At 31.1% G+C, this 23,170-nt stretch overlaps 1 protein-coding gene across 13 annotated transcripts in view; it reads left to right on the plus strand.

The window, feature by feature from the left end:
- Positions 1-23,170, plus strand: part of LOC139498970 (dual specificity tyrosine-phosphorylation-regulated kinase 4-like) — a 106,068-nt gene that overhangs the window by 13,162 nt on the left and 69,736 nt on the right. For 9 of the 13 annotated variants that reach the window (XM_071287567.1, XM_071287580.1, XM_071287563.1 and 6 more), the window contains exons 3-4: positions 6,978-7,043; positions 8,442-8,553. In XM_071287567.1, coding sequence (XP_071143668.1) covers positions 6,978-7,043; positions 8,442-8,553 — 178 coding nt within the window. The remainder of the gene's footprint in view (positions 1-6,977; positions 7,044-8,441; positions 8,554-23,170) is intronic. The other 4 variants (XM_071287575.1, XM_071287571.1, XM_071287572.1 and 1 more) reach the window with 1 other exon arrangement.

Below are 23,170 nucleotides of genomic sequence, written 5' to 3' on the forward strand. Positions count from 1 at the left end.
ATAACCCTAGAACACTGGTGTAAGTTGTTACAGCACAACATAAGCTTGGGACACTGTTAAGTATAATGAATATCCAATAACCCTAAAACACTGGTGTAAGTTGTTACAGCACAACATATAAGATCAATTGAAAAGGCCTAATGTCTTCAGATTGTGATGCACGAAGCACACAAATTAGAATAAGACACCAAAAAACAACAAGGTATCTATCAGAATCTGATATACTCTCAGTTACTTAAAGCTTTTTTTCAAAATTAAGATATATATATCATAGTAATAATGTTATTTCTTGGGCACATTCCCTGTTTTCAGCTCTGGGATGGGTTTGTTTTTTCTTTGACACATTCCCTGTTTTCAGCTCTTCGATGGGGTTGTTATTTCTTTGACACATTCCCTGTTTTCAGATCTTCGATGGGGTTGTTATTTCTTTGACACATTCCCTGTTTTCAGCTCTGGGATGGGTTTGTTATTTCTTTGACACATTCCCTGTTTTCAGCTCTTCGATGGGGTTGTTTTTTTCTTTGACACATTCCCTGTTTTCAGCTCTTCTATGGGGTTGTTATTTCTTTGACACATTCCCTGTTTTCTGATCATTTTATGTAAGCAGCTGTAATGGCCTTCAATAAAGAGAAAAACACATATATTATTTAGTCAGCTTTTTTAAAAATATATGTACAAATGCATTGCAGTTTCAGATAAAGAAAACAAATTTATTCTGACCAAACATTTTAATATAAGTACTTGTAAGACATAAAAAGAAATTTGAAAATCATACATTTAGTTGAAATTAAATATATTTTTTAAAGTTTTTAAAACTTAAAACAATAAGCTTTCAAGTAAAAATAATTCGAACCCTGTATTATCCAATCAAGAGTTGCACAATATTTCATTCGGAATATTGAACTAAGTAAATAAAAGTACATCAATAAAAGTACATAGAACATGTACATCCAACTAAGTACATCAAAGTACATCAATAAAAGTACATAGAACATGTACATCCAACTAAGTACATCAAAGTACATCAATAAAAGTACATAGAACATGTACATCCAACTAAGTACATCAAAGTACATCAATAAAAGTACATAGAACATGTACATCCAACTAAGTACATCAAAGTACGTCAATAAAAGTACATAGAACATGTACATCCAACTAAGTATATCAAAGTACATCAATAAAAGTACATAGAACATGTACATCCAACTAAGTACATCAAAGCAATAACATCAATAAAAGTACATAGAACATGTACATCAAAGTACATCAATAAAAGTACATAGAACATGTACATCCAACTAAGTATATCAAAGTACATCACTAAAAGTACATAGAACATGTACATCCAACTAAGTATATCAAAGTACATCACTAAAAGTACATAGAACATGTACATCCAACTAAGTATATCAAAGTACATCAATAAAAGTACATAGAACATGTACATCCAACTAAGTACATCAAAGCAATAACATCAATAAAAGTACATAGAACATGTACATCCAACTAAGTACATCAAAGCACTTGCATCAACAAAAGTACATCAATCCAGTACAACAAGTACATAAAAAAATTACACCAAAGCAAGAACAACAAAAAAAGTACACCAAAACAGTACATCTAAAACAAGTACACCGAAACATGTACCCCAAAGCAATAACACCATAACAAGCACATTGCACATCAAAGTAATAACTAAATCAAACCAAGTACATTAAAGATATTAGTACATCTGAAACAAGAACATTGTTCATCAATGCATTTTATAGCTGACTATTTCCTCATTGTTGAAAGCAGTACAGTGACCTATAGTTAATTTCTGTGTCATATGGTCTCTTATGGAGTGTTGTCTCATTGGCATACCACATCTTCTTTTTTATATGTACATCAAGGTCAGTTTATCAAAACAAGTACTTTTAAACAAGTACATCAATACAAGTTCATAAAAAAAAGTTCATCAAAAGTAAGTACATCAAAATAAGTACACCAAAATAAATACAACAAAACAAGAAAATCAAAGCAGTCAGATTATAGCTCATTTTATTTCCGGCCTGGCATTTCAATACAATATGTTAAGGACATATGTATCTGATATTGCCTGTGTTTTTGATCACAGTGTCAATTAAAACTTTATTGTGGTGATTAGAATATGAATTACCACTCCAAATATTAATAGTACTTTTCTCCTGTAGTTTTAAGACCATTGGCTTGATATTGTGCTGGTGTTATTTAAAAAAAGTACTGAAAATGACCTGTTATAATTGGACCTGCGTGATTGGTTAACTAAATAAACTTTGAATTTACACTTTGATGTTTTCTAAGGGTCTCAGAATGCAAGTGTTTTTTTTTTATATACTTTGTAGGTTAATGTTTTATCAAAAGATTAAAGTTTAATATATATTGAAATTGAATATTTTTGTTTGACTTGATTATTTTGAAAAAAAAAGATTTTTGCACACTATTAGTTGAATTTGTTTATTAGCAGAGAGTTTTGAATGCACAATCTTAGTTAAAAACTATAATGCTATAAAAAGTACAATGTTATTCACAAAAATAAGAATTTAGATGACTTTTGACATTCAAATACCAGTGAACTGAAAATACTGAAAGGCCACATGACCTTTTGACATTCAAATACCAGTTAAGGACTGTACTTGTTGATGGGCTACATAAGGTTTTACTTACATTGTCTATTATCTGAAACCATGCTTCTAACATGAGATTTATACACTGCAGATTTTGTTATTTCCACTAGTTCATTCTAGCTTATTTTCTTTTTTTGTAGCAATATTGAACAGTCTAGTTTCTTTTTCATGCCGATTAGTTTTACTTGCTAGTCTTATATGATTGAAGCAAATGGAATACTCACTGCCATCCTACTTCATTTAAAACATAAATGCAAGGAAACATCTAGTAGTTTTCTCACTCTTATCCACTACCAAATTGGACAGGTGGAAAATACAAAATCTATTTGAGTTGTACTGTATATATACGAAGGGTTCTTTGAAAATGATCAGGTTCCTGTATGAACCTCACGTTGAAATGCCAATTTTTGATAGGTTAATACAAGGGAGACAATCTACACTATCTCATGGCTTATAAAATCTCATTACTCTTCATGAATCATTTATGCACTTTATTAGATATTAATGGCTGTTATGTACATGACATCTTTGTTTATTATTTGAAATTTGAATATTGAAGGACAATTTACTACTGAATTTAGTGTAATGAGATAAAGAAAACATATATCTGAGGCATGAGGGGTGATAGAGCAGACTGTTTTCCCCAATAAATATTTTCAACCTGGTTTGACCATGTTTTTTCTGGGTAACAATATGTGCTTTATCAACCCTTCAGCTATGCACTATTCATATAATTAAAATTGTATTTTATTCAAAACTTGAACACTTAAAACATACCAACACACGTTTTATTTAAAACTTACAAAATGTTTCAAAACACATAATTGAAATTTTAAATGCAACGATAAAACTAAACTGCAACCGGAAGAATTTTAATGCATAATTTAATCCAGAGATCAAATATCACAGCTATTTAAAATAATCAACCTAGTTTACTGGAAAAAACTGCATAAATTCATCACATTCAGTGGTAATAACGACACATTAATAATATTTATTTACAGAACTTGACATAATAGAATCTAAATTCAATCAATTTTGCCATAAAAAGAGATAAATCTAAGCTGTTTTATAGCCTCGTTCATTGATCAGGAGATTTGACGATATTCTGTACGCATTATTAAATCGGTAATATAAATGATGTCCTTTCAAAAAAATAGACCATGAAATATGCAAAGTGAAGTTCAAGAGCTTGGTTTATGAAGGAGTTATACTGAATGTAATTTAAAAATAAGAAGATATATGGTATGATTGCCAATGAGACAGCTATCCAACAGAGTCAAAAGGACATGAATGTAAGGAAGCATATAGGTGATGGTATAATGGCCTTCAAAAAGGGGAAAAACCCAATCTAATTATAAGGACAAACAACAACAATACTTGAACATTGAGCAAAAGTCATGATATAAGTCCCATAAGTCACTGTTTATAGACATAAACATACATTAACTTGTTTTGTGGAGAAAAAAAACCTGATGCTTAAAGAATTGTTTGAATCTTTATTGTTATATTTCAATTCTTATACATTTATATGAAGACTTTTGCATTGTGTTGATATATCTCGCTAATTTATAAGCTCACCTAGTAATAGGAGCTATTAATTGACTTCTACTTGGCATTTTTTGTTGTTGTTCTGATGTTTTATCATGGTATACTTCCTAAATCTTGTTCTCTTAAACCAATTGACCAATTTTAGAGCAGAAATTCCATTTCTGCCAAAATTATCATTGCTTTGTCTTTTGCTATATCAGCAGTATTAATTGGACTGTTCTTGTCAAAAGCATATTACAAACAGGATAAGTTTTACTGTGATGTTGTTTATAGAGCCCATAATTAAGTTAAGATACAATCCGTGTAAAATAAGGTTGCAAATCAATGTGTTTCGTCAGCTCAGTAGTTTTCTTTGGACTTCAGCTAATCGGTACCCATTTTAACAATTGGTTTTGTAAGTGTCTTGTACAGGTTATTCACACATCGTACCGTAATTAAGTCCACATAAAATCAGACTGTTACTGGTTCCTTTCAAGGGCAATCAAACTGGTCCTTTTCATTGAATGTTTTAAGATAAATTCTGTTTTTTAAGGAAGAGTAAACTTTGAAACTTTTTTAGTGTGGAATTAAAAGGCTTAATTAAATTAGATTTGTCACATAAATATTTATTTGTTGGTAGAAAGCAACTAAATTGCTTTGGTCCCAATTTTTCGACCTCACTGAGGATTATAGAAGACTGAACTCAAATGAAATCAATTAAAAACTATTAATGATGAAATTGGAAATGGAAATAGGGAATGTGTCAAAGTGACAACAACCCAAAGAGCAGAAGACAACCAAATATAAAAAAGAAGATGTGGTATGAATGTCAATGAGACAACTATCCACAAAAGACCAAAATGACACAGAAATTAACAACTATAGGTCACCATACGGCTTTCAACAATGAGCAAAGCCCATACCGCATAGTCAGCTATAAAAGGCCCCGAAGACTACCAATAATGAAACTATTGTTGTTGAATAAAACAATAATCTGTTCATTTAATTTAATAATTATCAATATAAATTGAGTTTTACATTTGGCGCCAGATTTATTAAAACCAAATTATTATTATGAAAATGAATAAGTTTTATTTTTTTTAAATTTCAGTTTAAAAATAGATGGATCAAAGATTTTGAATGGAAATTTGAATCTTATGATTGAGTATTTAAAAAGTAAAAAGTATGAAAAAATTAAAAATAAATTTCAATACATAATTTAATGCTAGCTTTTAAATAGGTTATTTTACAATTAGAACTGATGATGAACTGCAAAGTAAAATATTGGTTAAATCTTCATGGTGTCTTGTAACGATATAAATATTTCGTCTAAATTACAAACGTTTATTTTCGGTGTGATAAGAGGAAAATCCATATAGTTTAATTGTGTTGTGGCAGGATAAATTAAATATCATTGAAAAGATCCCGGTGCATTGATATTGTGTTGTGATAAATTATGATTTTAATGTTACTGTGTCGTCAATGTAAATTTCTCTTGCGATAAGTCAAGATCAATCGTAGATTCTCATTTTATGGATTGACATCTTAATAAATATCGAAAGGTAAATATGTATAAACTTTCATATAATCCTCGAATTTTTTCCAAATTTTATTGATGATTTATTATAAACTACCAAAATTTGTTTATACAGAATATTTGACTTAACTGACCTACTCATAAACAAATGGGATAATTGAACGAAATTGAAAACAATATATTTCTCTAAAAGTTTTATAAAAGAATACTTAAATTTCAAACAAACTGAAATTTCCCTCATACAATAGCAGAATCCACAGTGGAGAAGTAGCAAATACAAGTGAATATTAGTTTTTGTTTTAAATAATCCAACCAGGTTTTGAACTTATGACCTCTCACCTCAAGGCCACAAAGAGTTGCTCAGATATGACATTCCCATGATAAATGTCAAATGAGACTGATAACCTACAACACTTGTGGGAAAAGTAAAATTCAACCATTTTGGCATATCAAGCACAGATAATTTAAAAGTATGGAACTTTTTCAAATGATTTCTATAAAAAATATCTCAAAGTTGGTTTACGTTCTTTAACTTCAATTGCCTGAACCAAACATTATGAAACTTATTACCGAAAAACACTGTTTGGTGGCGTCACTTTAAATGTTCTTGAGTTATGCCCCTTAACAAATGGAAAAATTGCTGAATTTTTGTTTCTGTTCTATATAGTTTGTCTCAACCAAATGCTATGAAACTAATATACACGATGCTTATTGCCGCAAAATACAGATCCAGTTTGAATTTTGATGGTGTCACTTTTACTGTTCTTCAGTTATATCCCTTTATAACTTTATATGATATGCAAGCAGTCTGGACATCATCTGTGTCCCATGGACATTTCCCCATTTATATTAGAATAATATTATTTGATCTGTCCTACATTTGGTCAAGAAGCAGGGCATAAGAATATATTTCTGAATGGTGATAAATGCTAGTTCTAACATCTACAAGAATGTCAATTGAATTTATGTTTTTTTTTAAATTTTTATCCTATATATTTCTTTGATATTTAAAAATACTATGTCCAATGTTTATTTTTCATTTTCATTTTTTAGATACATATGTATGCACATAAATATTTCCAACTGAAAGTTTTGCATACTATACTATTGATATTTTCAGTAAGCTGAGTAAAATATAGAATATATAAAAATACATCTTTTACACATAGCAATTCAGTCATGGAATTGTATAGTTTAACTTGACTCCATACCTGATTGTTTTGTATTACCGGTATATATCTGTTTATTTATTCATTCATTAGGCCAGGGATAACATTCCCTGATGGCATCAGTTTCATCAGAACAACCTTGGACCGAGAAAAAACCCGGTATAGTAAATTGTTTACCTCAGTTTTGGTCAAGTTAAGAAAATATACATTTTGTCTTGAAAATTAATACATAATTGTTGAATTGTGTGTTCTTTTTGTTTTATTTCTATAACTAATTTACTAATTAATCTGTGAATCGTTTGGAATTGGTAAATACTTTTGCTTTTCTGAAAATTGCTGCAACAAGAGTTATTGAAGATTGCTCCTGATGGAGGTTAAAAGGAAGACTTCATGTTGGTATTTAATTGCTAAATATCTGCCATGAATGCAGCATTATGGATAAGATAAAAAAGTATGATTTAAATCCACTTGGTAGCTTTTTACGACCCGCTTATGGGCATTATGTTTTTCCTACTTGGTCAGTCTGTTTGTTTGTTTGTCTGTTTGCTTGTTTGTTGTGCTCTTCTGTCTGTCACACTTCAGGTTAAAGTTTTAGTCAAGGTAGTTTTTGATGAAGTTGAAGTTCAATCAACTTGAAACTTATAGTACAGATGTTCCTTATGATATGATCCTTATAGTTTTAACACCAAATTCGAGTTTTGACCCCAATGTAATGGTCCATTGAACATGATTTTCAAAGATTGCAATAATTCAATAGCTGGCCTGATAGAAGCAAAAATATAGTTTTGATTTGACCTACACTAAAAATTCAAATTGTGTCAAAACTCCACAATTTTAACTGTGGTGGAAAAAAGATTATAATAAGGTAAACATTAGAAAATGCTTGTCTACTAGTGGAGGTAAAATGCTGTTGCTAGTCAACACATCAGATGTTGATGTGGTTTAGCCTTTTAAATACAATGTGCAGTAATTTAAGGCCAATGATAAATGGCATGTTTTGCATTTAATTAATCCATGTTTTTTTTTTATAAATTTTGCTTAAATACTTTACTGAATAGGTCTGGACAGCTTTGTCATACATATAATGTCTTCCATTTAACTTTTTGGCTTTTAAAACTTTACCTCACTTTTAACTGCTGTCGTTTGACTTGTGCCCTACTAAGTTAAGGTTCATGTTCCCTTGAGTTGAGCCCATAGTTTTTATGTTATGTTATGATTTGTTTTGATTTATATTTCATACATTTTTTTCATGTTAATTTTTCTGGTATTTGTAAATTAGTGTATGATCAACATTAAAAAGATAATTTATTATAGTTTTCAGAAGAAATGATTTATTTCTACTTAATATGTTATTTTTGAAATTATTAATTAAATATTTTAGAAAATAAGAATGGAAATAAGGAATGTGTCAGAGAGACAACAGAGACCCAACAAAGAATGTAAAACAGCCCTGATTTTTGAAACATTGAACTCAACTTACTGAAGACTCCAACTCAAAGCATATTTTGTATATAATAATATTTTGTTTCATTTTCCATTTGATTTCTCTTTTTCTAGGATACGAAGAATGAAAGATCGTTCCAAGACAGAATCACAAGCCAAACCACTGAAACCACTTCATCTTCCATTCATTGTTCCACTTGGTATCACTCAAAGTATACCTGAATTCGTAAGTACACCAACAATATTGTCATCTTCCATTCATTGTTCCACTTGGTATCACTCAAAGTATTCCTCAATTCGTAAGTACACCAACAATGATTTTCACAGCAAAATTTGCCTTTTACTATATTGTGTATTTGAATACATATAGATGCACCTAACATTTGTCAATCTTGGAGGCAGACATATCTATGCCAGGCTGGTCAGAGAGGATCATCAATCCTTTAAAAAGGAAAATAGTAAGGACAAAGCTCAAATTCAAATTGAAGTGCACAAGTTTAGAGATTTATAGATTATCATTGGTTATCTTAACGAGATTGATTTTTCTCGCTTGAGCCGGTCATGGCGAAAGCGAGAAAAGCAATCAAGTTGAGATGACCAATGATAATCTGTTTATCGCTATTTTACCTATGACGATGTTGTCAATTTCATATCAATTTCATTAGCAACGCCACGTGGCTCCTTAGTTTCTAGCCATGGTTTTCCATCTCAAGCGAGTAGAATGATATGAAAATTATCACAAGAATAGATCAAAGGAAAAAAGCACAAAATAGCGATAACATTGTTTATTGCTACATGGAGAATTATATTATTTGTATTCTGATATCAAAGCACCACTGATACGTTTCTCGAAATGAATACAATACTTAACACAATAGTCCTTAAAATGGCTTTAACACACAATGTGTGTAACCATGGCAACTTATAATGCAATCCTAATGGCTTACATTTTATATGTTAAATAATAAAATTTCCAATTTACCTACAATGTAAATTCTGTTACGAGGAACAAATGTATGTGGCCAGTATAACACAAGTTTATGATGAAAAAGTATTTTTTAATGACCTTAGCTACCAAACAATGGTCTAAGACAGTTGGTATACCAATTACCAAGGTCATAAACAATTTGGAACCTCTAAACTAAAAGATAAACCTTATATATATATTACAGATCATTATTAGTTTTCATTTTCATTTCAAAATTATTGAAATTTGAACTTGAAAATTCACATGAGTAAAATATCTAAATTCGGTTTAAGGTTCAAAAAGGTTATACCATGATGCACTTTATTACCAGGGTGTATACTAGTAGTTTAATAAAAAAGAATTCAGTCATGATTTATTACACACGAAATTGATTTGCAACTTATTGAGACTATTTTTGTATTTGAATGGACGTGGATATACGTTTACCCAGCTACCTGTTTATCTATGGACTAATAATAGTATAGGATAATTAGAAGTATTTAAAATGGAATATGATCCCAAAATAATTGAAAATAATGTTAAAGATTTGCCCAGTGTCAAAGAATTGTATTATTATTACGAAGATCTGTGAAAGATTAAATTTTTTGTTAAATTTAAGTTGATATACCAGTATAATAATTATATACATGTATATATACTAAGCAACATAAGCAATGGTTAAAACCTATGATTCAGTACTAACTAATTTGATATTTAATCTAACCTATCTAAAGCTTGATTATGTTAAGCATGATTGTAGTAACTAGTTTGATGAATTTTCCATTCTGAAAGTTTCATGTAAAAGGGTAGATAACTCTGTAATTTGCTATCATTCTAACCAAAAGTTATCTAGATATTTCTGGAATTACCAGACATGCAGAAACAAAAGACTCAAGATGAGGATCATGACTTAAAATTGGGATGGTTGGGTCAGTTTTTTTCACCATGTTTTGAAATTCTTCTAAATCTTAAATTCTTTACAAAGAAAACTTATGATTAAGATTGATGGTAAGTCATAAGCAATTCAGAATACTTACGATCAATCTTAATTGGAAGTTTTTTTGTGAAGCCGCTCTTAAATGTTCCATTATTGTTAGAGTTTCTGTAAATTCTTCACTAATTGGTGCTAGGATATCTCGATCCATCTATGAAACGTTGATATCATAATATGAATAAAAAATGGTATGAAAATGTTTGACGTTTCAAAAGTCGGCTATGTTTTATTATCATGATTATTGAGTTTTAAATTTCGATTTGAACTTTGTGAAATGTTTAATATGTAATTGCTATATAACAATGGGATGATGTAATAAATCTCTAAAACCAAGAGTGGAGGATTATTTGTTCAAGTGTTGTAAAATCGTTTTAATGCACCAAATATCATCTCAAGTGCAGTGAATTGCACATTTTATAGTGCTTATATATGTACAAAACATGTTGAGAACCCTTACATAATACCACCTACAGAATGCAGGGACTAAATTAAAACAAGATTTCTGTTTATAATAATGATGACATTGACCCCTCGTGGGTATGCAAAAAAGTTTTACAACTATTAAAAGAATGAAGACATATGTTACACTGTGGTCTGCTTTTAACAATTAGATTGTCTGAGGAACTAGATCAATACTAAATTTCTGTTTATAAAAAAATTACAATGCCCCCTCATGGGACCAGAGTATGCACAAGAGTTTTAAAAACTTATATATATTTATGTGCACATTTGCTATTTAATTATATCTCTCTGTCTGTATTTGGCACAACTTTTTTGTTGGAATTTTGGGTCCTCAATTCTCTTTAACTTTGTACTTGTTTGGCTTTATAACTATTTTGATCTGAGCGTCACTGATGAGTCTTGTGTAGACGAAACATGCATCTGGCATATTAAGTTATAAACCTGGTAACTTTGATAACTATTAAGAATGCATTTAATATTTTGTATAAGCTTTCTTTGCCTTTAATAGTCCGTTATTTGATATCAAGCAATTTAAGACACAAAACTGTAGTAATGTTTTGTTGAGGGTTGAGGTCAAATTCAGACCTCTGCGACTGAGTGGTCTAAGTAGTGCAACCACTGTATCACTAGCAGGTCAACACTGAGGTTGCCCGTTCTATTCTCGCACATAACATGTGCTTTTGACACCAATCATAATTGACTAGGATTGTCAGTGTTTGTACAGAGGGTTATTCACCAACCAGGTACTCTTCAGGCACTCAAGCACCCTCCACCAATAAAAACTGACCACTCAAGAGTTCCATTTAAACATCATTCCAGCAGTCTCTTTTAAAGTCTTAGCCAACTACTATCAAGAAGTCAGTTTGCTTATCATTATTCAGGAATGTTCAAAAATTTTTATTGTTTTTTAGGATACAATATAAAAGGTACAGGAAAATCAATCCCTTGAATACAGTACATATCTAATCAGTTATAATTTGTTGACCTTCGGGGAAGTACTTCATTAACTGGGTAGTCTTGCAGCGATATTGTACATGTGCTGTTGCAGCGTTATAATTCAGATAGCCTTTTTGAGCAAATGCCCCATAAATCAATCACCAATGAAATACGTAGTAACAGATTATATTTTGTTAGTAACAGATTAGATTTTGGTAGTAATAGATTAGATTCGGGTATCATTTCAGCTATTGACAGAATTTTTGCTTGCTGATATCTTCAGTAAGTATTAGTTTCAAACCATCACTGGGTTTTGTGTGTTATCACCAAGACACTATATGTTCTAATATGGTTATTCAGGTATTGTGTTGTAACGCTGTTAGAGTGAGAGCAATGAGTTTGTGATACCATGCTATAACCTTATAGAAATTTTTTATGGCCCACCTAGGGGCATTATGTTTTTCAGACTGTTCGTCTGACTATTCGTCTGTCTGTCTCACTTAGTTTAAGTTTAAACATATTTATTTATAGTGGATTGGGAAACAAGCTTTGCAACTTATATTAATCCCTTTCCACTTTGCAAGTGCGAGTGCTGCCTTGTAGCGGCATTAGCCTGCTCTTTTTCGAAATCTACAAGGGTGTCAGACTGTCTTTAACGTGCAAGAGATATGGCTCTCTCTTAACACGAGTCAGCCATTTATCGTTCCTGTCCGACGTACTATCATCGTTTCCTCAAGACCATACTCGCAAATGGTGTCAAGGGAGAGCTGAAAATTAAGTCCATGAAATATTCATCCCAGACGGGAATCGAACCAGGAACCTTTGTGTTAGTAGTCTGATGCACTAAATATAACCACTACACCACGGCTCTCTCAAGTTAAAGGGTTTGGTCAGGGTAGTTTTTGACGAAGTTGAAGTCCTGAATCAACTTGAAACTGAGTACACATGTTCCCTTTGATATGATTTTACTAATTTTAATGCCATATTTAGAGCTTTTACCCCAATTGCACGGTCCACTGAACATAGAAAATGAAAATGTGATTATGCATCCATGTACTATGGACACATTCTTTTTATTACTATATATATTGGACTTCAATACAATGGACAAGATAATTACTAACATTATCTTTTTTATTGATGTATATATAGGGATAATTTAATACAATGAGCAAGACGACTTTAAATTTACAGATTCAAATTTAACAGCTAATTTTCTAATGCATGTAGAGCAAGACTTTGGTTAGCGTGCTTGCTTTGTTTGTATATTGTACAATTATATTGGGATAACGTCCAATTAAATTTAGATATAATATATCTATATATAGTTATATGTCTATATATATTGTTTGAAGATGTCATTCTTCAATTACAAAGCTTGATTAAACATTTATACAAACAAAGCAAGCAAGAATGTGAATCAAAGTTTTACTCTACAAGCATTAGGAAATTACAAAAATGTAGCTGTAAGGTAAAAATCTTGTTAAAAGATGTTTTTCAGTCTGCAATTAAGTCCGTTTCTTAAGATTTATTGAAGTGCCCCTGTGAGATGATAATGAATAATTCATGAATATGCATGAACATTTCATGAACTGTTCATGAACAGATTTCATGAACAGTTCATCATATCTTCATGAACATTTGATGAGCAATTCATGAACTGAAAATCGACAGTAATGTTCATGAACTTTAATGTTCATGAACAATTCATGAACAAGAAAGGTTCATGAGCATTTAAATGTTCATGAACAACAATGATCATGAACCCTTTCTTGTTCATGAATTGTTCATGAACTTTGTTCATAAATTGTTCATGAACATTGAAGTTCATGAACACTTAAATGTTCATGAACTTTCTTGTTCATGAATTGTTCCAGTAGATTCCACTGGAATTATCACTGGTAAATCCACAAACTGATTAACTAATATAAAAATTATGTGTGATATATAAACTTCTCTTCCTTTCTGTAATTCAAAACTTGCTGTCTCTGTATTTCCAACAATAATTGCTGAATAAAGGTATTAAAATGGAGTCTGCATAAAATCTGTTTCATATCATTGCTGGCAGTTCATATTTAATCCCCTAAAAGTACAAAAATATCCACAAAGAATCAATTGTTCAAGAGGTAATGATTGTATGAAGCAATACATTCAATAGAAACAGCATTATGCATCTTAAATTGCATTGGAAGTTTAAGTTAAACTCAAATTTAGTACCCCCCCCTCTTTAACCCTTGAAGATGAAACTGGCGACTTAAATTATTATTAACGTTTCACCAAGTTAATTTACGATGAATATTATTCACACAATTTAATTTCTACATATCAGATTATCATATATACCCATGTACCATTTACATGTCGGATTACGATATGTCTGTTATGAATGTGACAACAATATATCAATTTATCATTCTTCATTAATTTATTGTCTGCCTAAACTTTCTGATGTTTTGCTCAGATTAAAATCCTAAATGTTTTATATTGCCTCAACAAATTGTATTTCATAATCATTATATGTTAAATCAAATACTTATCTGAAAACATCTGCGTTTGGATTCTCCATTTTTGTTATCCAGCGTAATCATATGACGTCATATTTGCAAGTGCGTTTAAGTCAAGGTGTCAATCTCGTCCCATATAATATCGGCCCGAAGTTGATTCGTCCCTGTTATGGTATTTCAGTGAACTTCTCAAAATCGGTCGACCGTTGGACTACGGAAACAGCCGATTTGCGGGGTTTGCCGGTTTGTAAAAATTTAAAATCACAAGAGTTACTTCCCCTTAATATGGGTGTTTGAGAATGTTTTGAAAATGTATTTCACTTTCATTAAAATATACGTTTTCCTTTTAAAATTTTAGTTTTGTATATAATATCTATCTTAAAATACAGCTACAACTTCTATTTCATCTTATTTTATTTTTTTATTTTGCAGGAATAAAAAAATAAAAACACCATACATTTATGATATTTCACGAATAATTAGCTAAAATGTTCTACTCTGAAAGGTCCAAATGGTATCTTTGATACTCATTTATTCGTGTGATGTAAGTTATAACTGTTACACCTAGTGATTCATCAAAACTTCATGACCATTCATAAATACTTTTAATGAACATTTCATGAATTTTTATGAGCAGCTAGTGATTCATCAAAACTTCATGAACATTCATAAATACTTTTAATGAACATTTCATGAATTTTTATGAGCAGCTAGTGATTCATCAAAACTTCATGAACATTCATAAAATACTTTTAATGAACAGTTCATGAATTTAATTCATGAACCTTCATTTATGAATTATTTATGAATTTTCATGTACCATTCATGAACATTCACGAACCATTCATGATAGTTCATGAAGTCATGAATTTCTTCTCGCCGGGGTGCTTAATGTGCTTCTCAAAATAGAAAATAGTTATTAGTATCTTAGATAATTTGAATTTGTACCTATAAATTTCATTTTTTGCTAGTCTATGCTGACATTTACTGTCAATATTCTTATTTGTAGATAGATTTAAAATTTTCATCTTGTCATGGCCTTTAACATTCAGTTGTTGTTATCAAGGAGAGTTGCCAATGTGATTTGTAAAAGCTTTTAGGCCAGTTTTTTTTTTAAAAGTTTTATATGACAGTTGTTAACTTTGCATTTGTTTGATGTGTTTGAGTTTTTGATTTTGTCATATGCATTTTATACATGTTTATAATTAAGTGACTTTTCATTTTGTCATTAGATAAGTGACTTTTCCATTTTGAATTTTCCTTGGAGTTTTTTATTTTTACTTTTTTAGCTAGTAATTAGCTTTTCTCATCACTTGTCTTCCGTCATCCGTCGTCCGTCGTTGTTAACTTTTACAAAAATCTTCTCCTCTGAAACTACAATGTACTTGGCCAGATTTAACCAAACTTGGCCACAATCATCACTAGGGTATCTAGTTTAAAAAATGTGTTTGGTGACCTGACCAACCAACCAAGATGGCAGCCATGGCTAAAAATAGAACAAAGGGGTAAAATATAGATTTTGGCTTAAGACTCTGAAACCAAAGCATTTAGAGCAAATCTGACATTGGAAAAAATGTTTATTAGGTCAAGATCTATCTGCCTTTCAATTTTCAGACAAATCGGATAACCCGTTGTTGGGTTGCTGCCCCTGAATTAGTAATTTTAAAGAAATTTTGCAGTTTATAGTTATTATCTTGAATATTATTATAGATAGAGATAAACTGTAAACAGCAATAATGTTCAGCAAAGATCTACAAATAAGTCAACATGACCAAAATTGTCAGTTATTGCCCTTTATAATCAATTTTTATAAAACCATTTTTCTAAATTTTTAGTGATCTTTTAACTTTTACAAAATGTTTTCCTTTGAAACTAACTTCTGAGCCAAGTTCATTATAGATAGAGAAAATTGAAAACAGCAAGAATGTTCAGTAAAGTAAGATTGACAAACACATCATCATTACCAAAACACAATTTTATCATGAATTCTTCTTGTCTATAATTTGTGTCCTTTGTTTGCTTGCACATAGACCAAAGTGAGCGACAAAATTAGCTCTTTAGAGCCTCTAGTATCCCCACTTAAGATACCTGTAGGTTGCATTTCTGTAAATATTGACAATGCAATTCCCATAGGAACTCCTTTTACAGCTAAAACTGTACCACTTTTACTATGAAGTTTTGAAAAAAATCTTATCCTTTAATTGAAAGTTCATATGCACTACAATTTTTTCAAGGGTCAAAATATACGGCTGTGCGGCGTATTTTCAACGTTTGTATGCCCTGATCTTTTCAGAGTTTAAACTAACACTAATTTTCTTAACTACCCCTACCTCCAATGAAGGGTTACCAGATTTCAATGTAAACAATATTCACATGTATATTTACTGGTAACATTCCCAAAAAATTATGTACTGATAATGCATTAAGAAATTTTGACGCCTTCATGCTGATACATTATAAACAGTTTACCCTATTGTAAATTGTAAAGTTGTTAAAAATGTGAAAAGTGTAACACTCAAGTGAAGTTGATTGTAAAGTTTTATCAAAATTAAGACATTATAAACACTTCAGTTCAGGGCTTCCAAAACAGTCATATATTCCGGTCATTTGTATAATGTCCGGATGGGCAAAGCATGAAACGGTCATATACTTTTTAGTTTTCAAGGCTTTTTCAGTCATTTTTACATAATTCACGATCTTTTTGACCCAACCTTTTGCCTTAAACATCAACACATTTCTGGTCATAAATGTGACATAATGATTAATTACTATCAAAACAACACCTACTTCAATACTTTCTGATTTTAATCCAGGCTAATTAGTAGTTGGACAGCTGAAATCTACCTGTTCAGGTGACAGGTGAACTATGTTCAGTACCGGACATCGTATAAATTGATCGGTTTATTCACAATTATTTTCAGTTCTTGTTTATTATCATAACCTGTACTAAATATTACATGGGAAAATCACAGTCGCCAGTTAACACTGAGGTTGTGAGTTCAAACCCCGCTGGTGCAGGTACACTCAACTCCAATCTTTATAGACTAGGATTGTCAGTTTTACAATCAAAGTCAGTGGTTTTTTCCGGGAACTCCAGTTTACTCCATCAATAAAAACTAGCCACAAAATAGCCTAAAAATGGTGCACAAAGTGGCATTACAAAAATAAATAAATAAAATCAAATATACCAGGTGGTGTAAGTAGTTCAACTACAGTATTATAAGTTATCTACAGATATAAACGTAGATAACGAATTTATCCCCGGTTTTAGTCCGAATCGGGCGAGTTTTATTGAAATTCAGGTACAAAATGTAACGTGAAAACAACGTTTTTTTCATTATCTAAAAAGTTTTATTGAAATTTGGAAATTTTACATATTTTTTCTGGGGTGTAGGGTTCTACCTTTGGTAGAACCCTACAGGTAGTGAAATATAGGGTGTTTTTTAATACGGAGACAGAGAAACTGGATTGAGTCAAATTTGGCGCTCAATGCACAGTAAGAGTTACGTCATAGATGGTGTGATGTCAACGTTGGTCATTTGCATATAGCTAGTTCAGTAGTCCCATTCCTTGAAAATGTGGCAGAATATAAGTGATGCATTTAATGATATGAGTGTAAATGATTGGCATAATAGGACAAAATCGTTAATGATTTAAATATTTAATTACAAACATAATGGATAATCTACAGAATTCAATATTTCACAAGGTGCAATCATGGAACTAAGGAAAACTTGCGTGAAGTTCCCCGGGATAATGGTTAGCCAATTTCGGGGATATGGGTTAGCAACACTCAGGGTCTATGGGTTTTAAAACTATGTGCGTTAACCAATCAAGTTCCTAGATATATACTAAGCTGGGATAATACTCTTTCTGTGTCAATACAACCTTCAAGTTTAGGAGCGGCCTTTTATATTTGAAAATTTTGATTTTTATGACCGGGCCATAATTAATATTAGCTGAATGGAGGAAGTGTTACCCTTGACAATCCTTCTGTCTTTCTGTATTTCTGTCTGCCTGTCTGTCCTTTACATTTTTAGTTCCCTCAATTTAACTTAAGTTTTCCTCATCCATATTTAATGAAACTCATGCACATTATTCTTGCCAAAACTTGCAGACAGATGTTAAATTTTGTCAATTAGTCACATAGTCATGCTGTTCTAGAGTTATGCCCCTTTTTAAAATACTATATAATATGATGTTAACAGGATTTACCAGACACAACTGCTTTCTGGATTAGGGGTTGCAGAAAAAGTGAACTTCGTTTAAAAATGTGTATTGATTACATAATTATATGAACTATAAATTAAAGGAAAATTGTGCCAAAACACTGACATTAAGAAGCTATATTGTTTCAATAGTTATATCACAACTATTTTTATTTAAAATTGATAGTAAATTGGCCAGATAAAAAAAACCTAAAATCTTTAACCAATTTTAAGGTGTTACCAACACCTTGACTAAAATTATTTTGGCTTGTCTAATTTTTCATAATAAATTATATTTTGACAAAATATTTACTTTGATCCTTTGACAAAAATATAAAAATTAAAAAAAACTTGAACCACAAACTTTAATGGAAAATATTCACTTGATATATGTATTTATCGCTATTTTGTGCATTTTTCCTTTGATCTTTTTTTGTGATAATTTTTCATATCATGCTACTCGCTTGAGATGGAAAATTATCGCTAGAAACTTATTGAAGGAGGCACGTGGAATTTATAATGAAATTGACAAAAAATTTTACAATGTCCTTATAGGTAAAAAGTGATAAACAGATTATCATTGGTTATCTCAACTCGATTGCTTTTCTCGTTTCGCCGTCCTGGCTCAAACCAGAAAATCAATCTCGTTGAGATGATCAAAGATAATCTATAAATATATATATGTATATAGCAGTTTGACACTAATTTGGATCATTGCAGGAGAAGCTTAATATTTCCTTAAAAGTAGAAGGTGTTTAAAGTGGGTCTCATTGGGGTCTAAGCGTGACGCGGGATTGCCGATTTTTGGTAAGCGTGACACAGGAAAGTCAAATTATGGTGTCGTGAAAACGGGAAATAAGGTCTAGCGGAACCCGGGAAATGACAAAAAATGAGAATTGCTTATGTACATAGTGTAAGCGGGATATGGGAATCTGACAAAACAGTAAGCGGGATCGGGGATCGGAACCCCCCAATGAGACCCCCTTTAAAAAGTTCAGCTGTTTTCACATGCAGAGTTATCTCCCTGTAGTTTAATGTACCACCTTAACCCTGTGTGATCCTACTTCTTTTGACCCCCAGCTGTGTCTTGGCTATAAACCTTGTATTTCAACCTGTTTCTATAAGCCCTAAGGGATGAACTGACTATAAAGCCTATAATACATTCGGTTACCGATCGTAAGATTGATTAAAAATCAGTTTCAATTACAAAGTAAAAAACAAACATTCACTACCAGTCTTTTAAAGGTAAAAAAAAGACTAATTATGTCATAAAACAATGTCACGTTCTAGCCATTGATCAAGGCTGTACAATACGGTCGAAATGACTTGGAACGACTGTTTGTCAGGCGAACATAGTTAATTATTTACTGGCTAGACAATTAACCTGTATAAATGGCAGTTAAATTGGCTTGGACACTAATTGGTAGATCATAAAATGGATTGAATTGAATTTCTTTGGAATATTTTACCTGACTTTATAAGTAGATATATTGAACTGAGGAAGGTAAAACTAATACTTCCAGCAAACATCTGAGAAGTATGATACCTTATGTTAAGAAGTTTCTGTCTCATATGACAATTGTCCTTGACCTTATTGTCAAGGTTGAGCTACTGCTGTAGAACAAAATTAAAAGTTTTTTGTCAGGTGAATATTTCCTTTATTATGAGCAATATAATTACTGTAGTATATGGGTTCCTTGCACCGTCTAAATGTAGGTCAGACAGGGTTCATTCAGTCTGGCAGGTTTCATCTGACCTTGACATAATTTTTAGATTAATTGTTCAATGTTATTTTTTGTTTTGTTTTAGTGGTCTATTTTTCGAGTACCATAACCAATACATCAAATTTATTTGGTGGATAGAATGATTGTAAGATGTACATGTAGGTCTAGCCAGGATCATATGATCTTGACCTCATTTTCATGATTCATTGGTCAATGTTTAGATTTCGTGTTTCGGTTTCTTTTTCAAAAACTTGAATTCTAAGGAACTGATCAGTTTTTATTGGTAGATGGAATAATTGCAAGATGTACATGTCTGTCTGGCAGGTAGCATTTGACCTTGACTTTTATTTTCATGGATCATTGGACAATGTTAAGTTTCTGTGTTTTTAATTGGTCTGCTTTTCAATTATCATAAGTAATATTTTATAATAAGAAAATTTTGAAAGTAGAAATGTCTGTCTGACAGGATTTATCCGACCTTAACCTTAAGCTTATTATCATGGATCTTTGAAAAAATGTTAAGTTTATGAGATACTTGTAGTAATTAAAGCCTTTATCTTTATGGTTAATCATAAAATCAATGGTCAGTAATGTATTCGAAACATTTCAACATGTGCTCTCTAGTTTTTATTTCTCAAAGTTCTCATTAGTACATTAATTACATATCTGTATAAAAAGTACTTCTATATTCCACAAACCACTTAACAACAAGAAGTAGCATGATGTTGACTTTTATGCAATATACCAAACAGAAAGTCATCAAGGATTGTCCAACATATGCATCACATATTTGTCACTGGGCCTTAAGCAAAGGACAATCAATCCTGCAATATACCAAACAGAAAGTCATCAAGGATTGTCCAACATATGCATCACATATTTGCTACTGGGCCTAAAGCAAAGGGCAATCAATCCTGCAATATACCAAACAGAAAGTCATCTAGGATTGTCCAACATATGCATCAAATATTTGCCACTGGGCCTAAATTTAGCAAACAGCAATTAATCAATTTAACACATTAGGATAAGAATTTTTTATCATGTTTTTCAAAAAGAGATTAACTGGAAGTAGTTTTTTTATTGGCCAGATTGAAACTGTTCGCCAAATGAAAAATTGATGCGAAATTAACATTTATCATTTATTGATCATGTTTATAATTAAACTATCAAAGAAAAAGATTTACTGGCATCTTAAATTGTAGTTAATTCATGAGTGAGTACTCAAAGTAAGTGCAAATGCACTCAGTGAATAAATTACTTGATTTAGTATGCTCTGTTTAATGGCTAACGTTCATTGGTTCATTAACCAATACACTGAATGGCCTGGAGATAAAATGGTATTTATTGAAGAATTCTTTAGAATTATCAAAAGTTTTAAGGTCTACCACAAAAAGAGATGTTTCTTTTGTACCTTGAAATTGTTTGTTTACATGAGTCATAAAAAAAGCAATAACACCTTGAAAACTAACTTGTATATTAACATTGATGATAACTGTGACTTTTTTATGGTGTCATAAAACAGTACCAATAACATGATTAGGTACACAAAATTGATATTGACAATTAATTATCAAATAAAAATGACTTGCTCACATGCAGGAATGAAATGGTACAAAATGAGACAATTATCGCAAGGAATATTGTACTTTTTATACTTGTCATTTAATACTCATAAACTGATGTCATAGTTAAAACTGCATTGGACAGAAAGATCTTTCAATCTTCAACAACTCACCTGTCCCCATACTTTATATAACTTGACCACGGCTTGTGTGTGAAAATGTCCAGAATCTCAAATTCATGTAAGCAACGAAAACTTTGATCAATAATGCATTGAAACTATTTTATTTGGAAAATGTACTACTTTCCAGTGTGTTCATTTTTAGACCAAGCCCGATTTGATAATACAGTGAAACCTGTTTAAACCGAACCTCTTCGGGACTTAAGATTGTGTTCGGTTTTGGCCGATGTTCCGTTTTATCAGGTTCACAACACTTACACTTTGATATGACAGTGCTTAAGAACATGTTTGGTTTATACAGGTTTCGGTTTATGCAGGATTCGGTTTAGCCAGGTTTCACTGTACATCCAAATTATTTTTGCAAAGAATTCAGCTCTAAAGAACAGCAACACATTAGTGCTTTGTATTTCTATGTTTTTTTGCTGTGTTTGTACTGATTTTGTGTCATGGGTGGATTATACCCTCATATCCTTTCTATTTCTATTGAGGAATGAACAAATTGGATGCTAAAGAAGGGTTTAATCAGTTCAACATTTATAGGTTTCACATACAGGTAGTCTTGATTTAGCAGTAGGATGAGCGTTTTTACTCCATGATTATTTAAGCATCACCTTAACATTTGGATGAAGAATAGCAATACATTATAGTAGTATTAACTTTTAATGTTCTTTTTATTTTTTATTTTTTCAAGAGCTAAAAAATGTTTAATTCATGACACTTAAGTTTGCTGTTTCATACTCTTTGAAAAACATTTCAAAGAGTACACTAAAATGCTTTATTGCATAAAGTCGTGGACATTAAAGCAATACAGAGCATTATTTACCCATATATATGCCTTTAGATTTTGAATAGGCGAATTTACATACCAGGTCCTTTGTTTTCAATTATAATGTCTTCCATAATTGAATTTAAGAACTATGATCATAAAAGTGGTTAAATAATTATTAAAGTCTTAATTATTAATAAATGACCATTAATGGAACCATATGGTAACTAGCATTGTCAGCAATTCTATGCCATAATACTATATTAAAAATTAATTAGGTATTGTTGATGACGATTTTTGCAAAGTGGTTGTTCTATGCTCAAAGTAGTACGACAATAGTCAAGTTACCATAAAATATATGGGAAAGCAATAAATAAAGGAGTGGGTTTTTTTTCTGTAGGATTTGCATGAGAAAATTTATTGGAAGGTTAATGATACATTTTTGTAATATAGTCATTTTGTACTAAGGAAACTTGGTTGAACATTTTCAAAGATTTGGACTCAGTGGACTCTTAATTTCAGACACATTCAGACAATATTC

Source organism: Mytilus edulis, chromosome 12, assembly GCF_963676685.1.
Source record: "Mytilus edulis chromosome 12, xbMytEdul2.2, whole genome shotgun sequence".
NCBI classification, from domain to species: domain Eukaryota; kingdom Metazoa; phylum Mollusca; class Bivalvia; order Mytilida; family Mytilidae; genus Mytilus; species Mytilus edulis.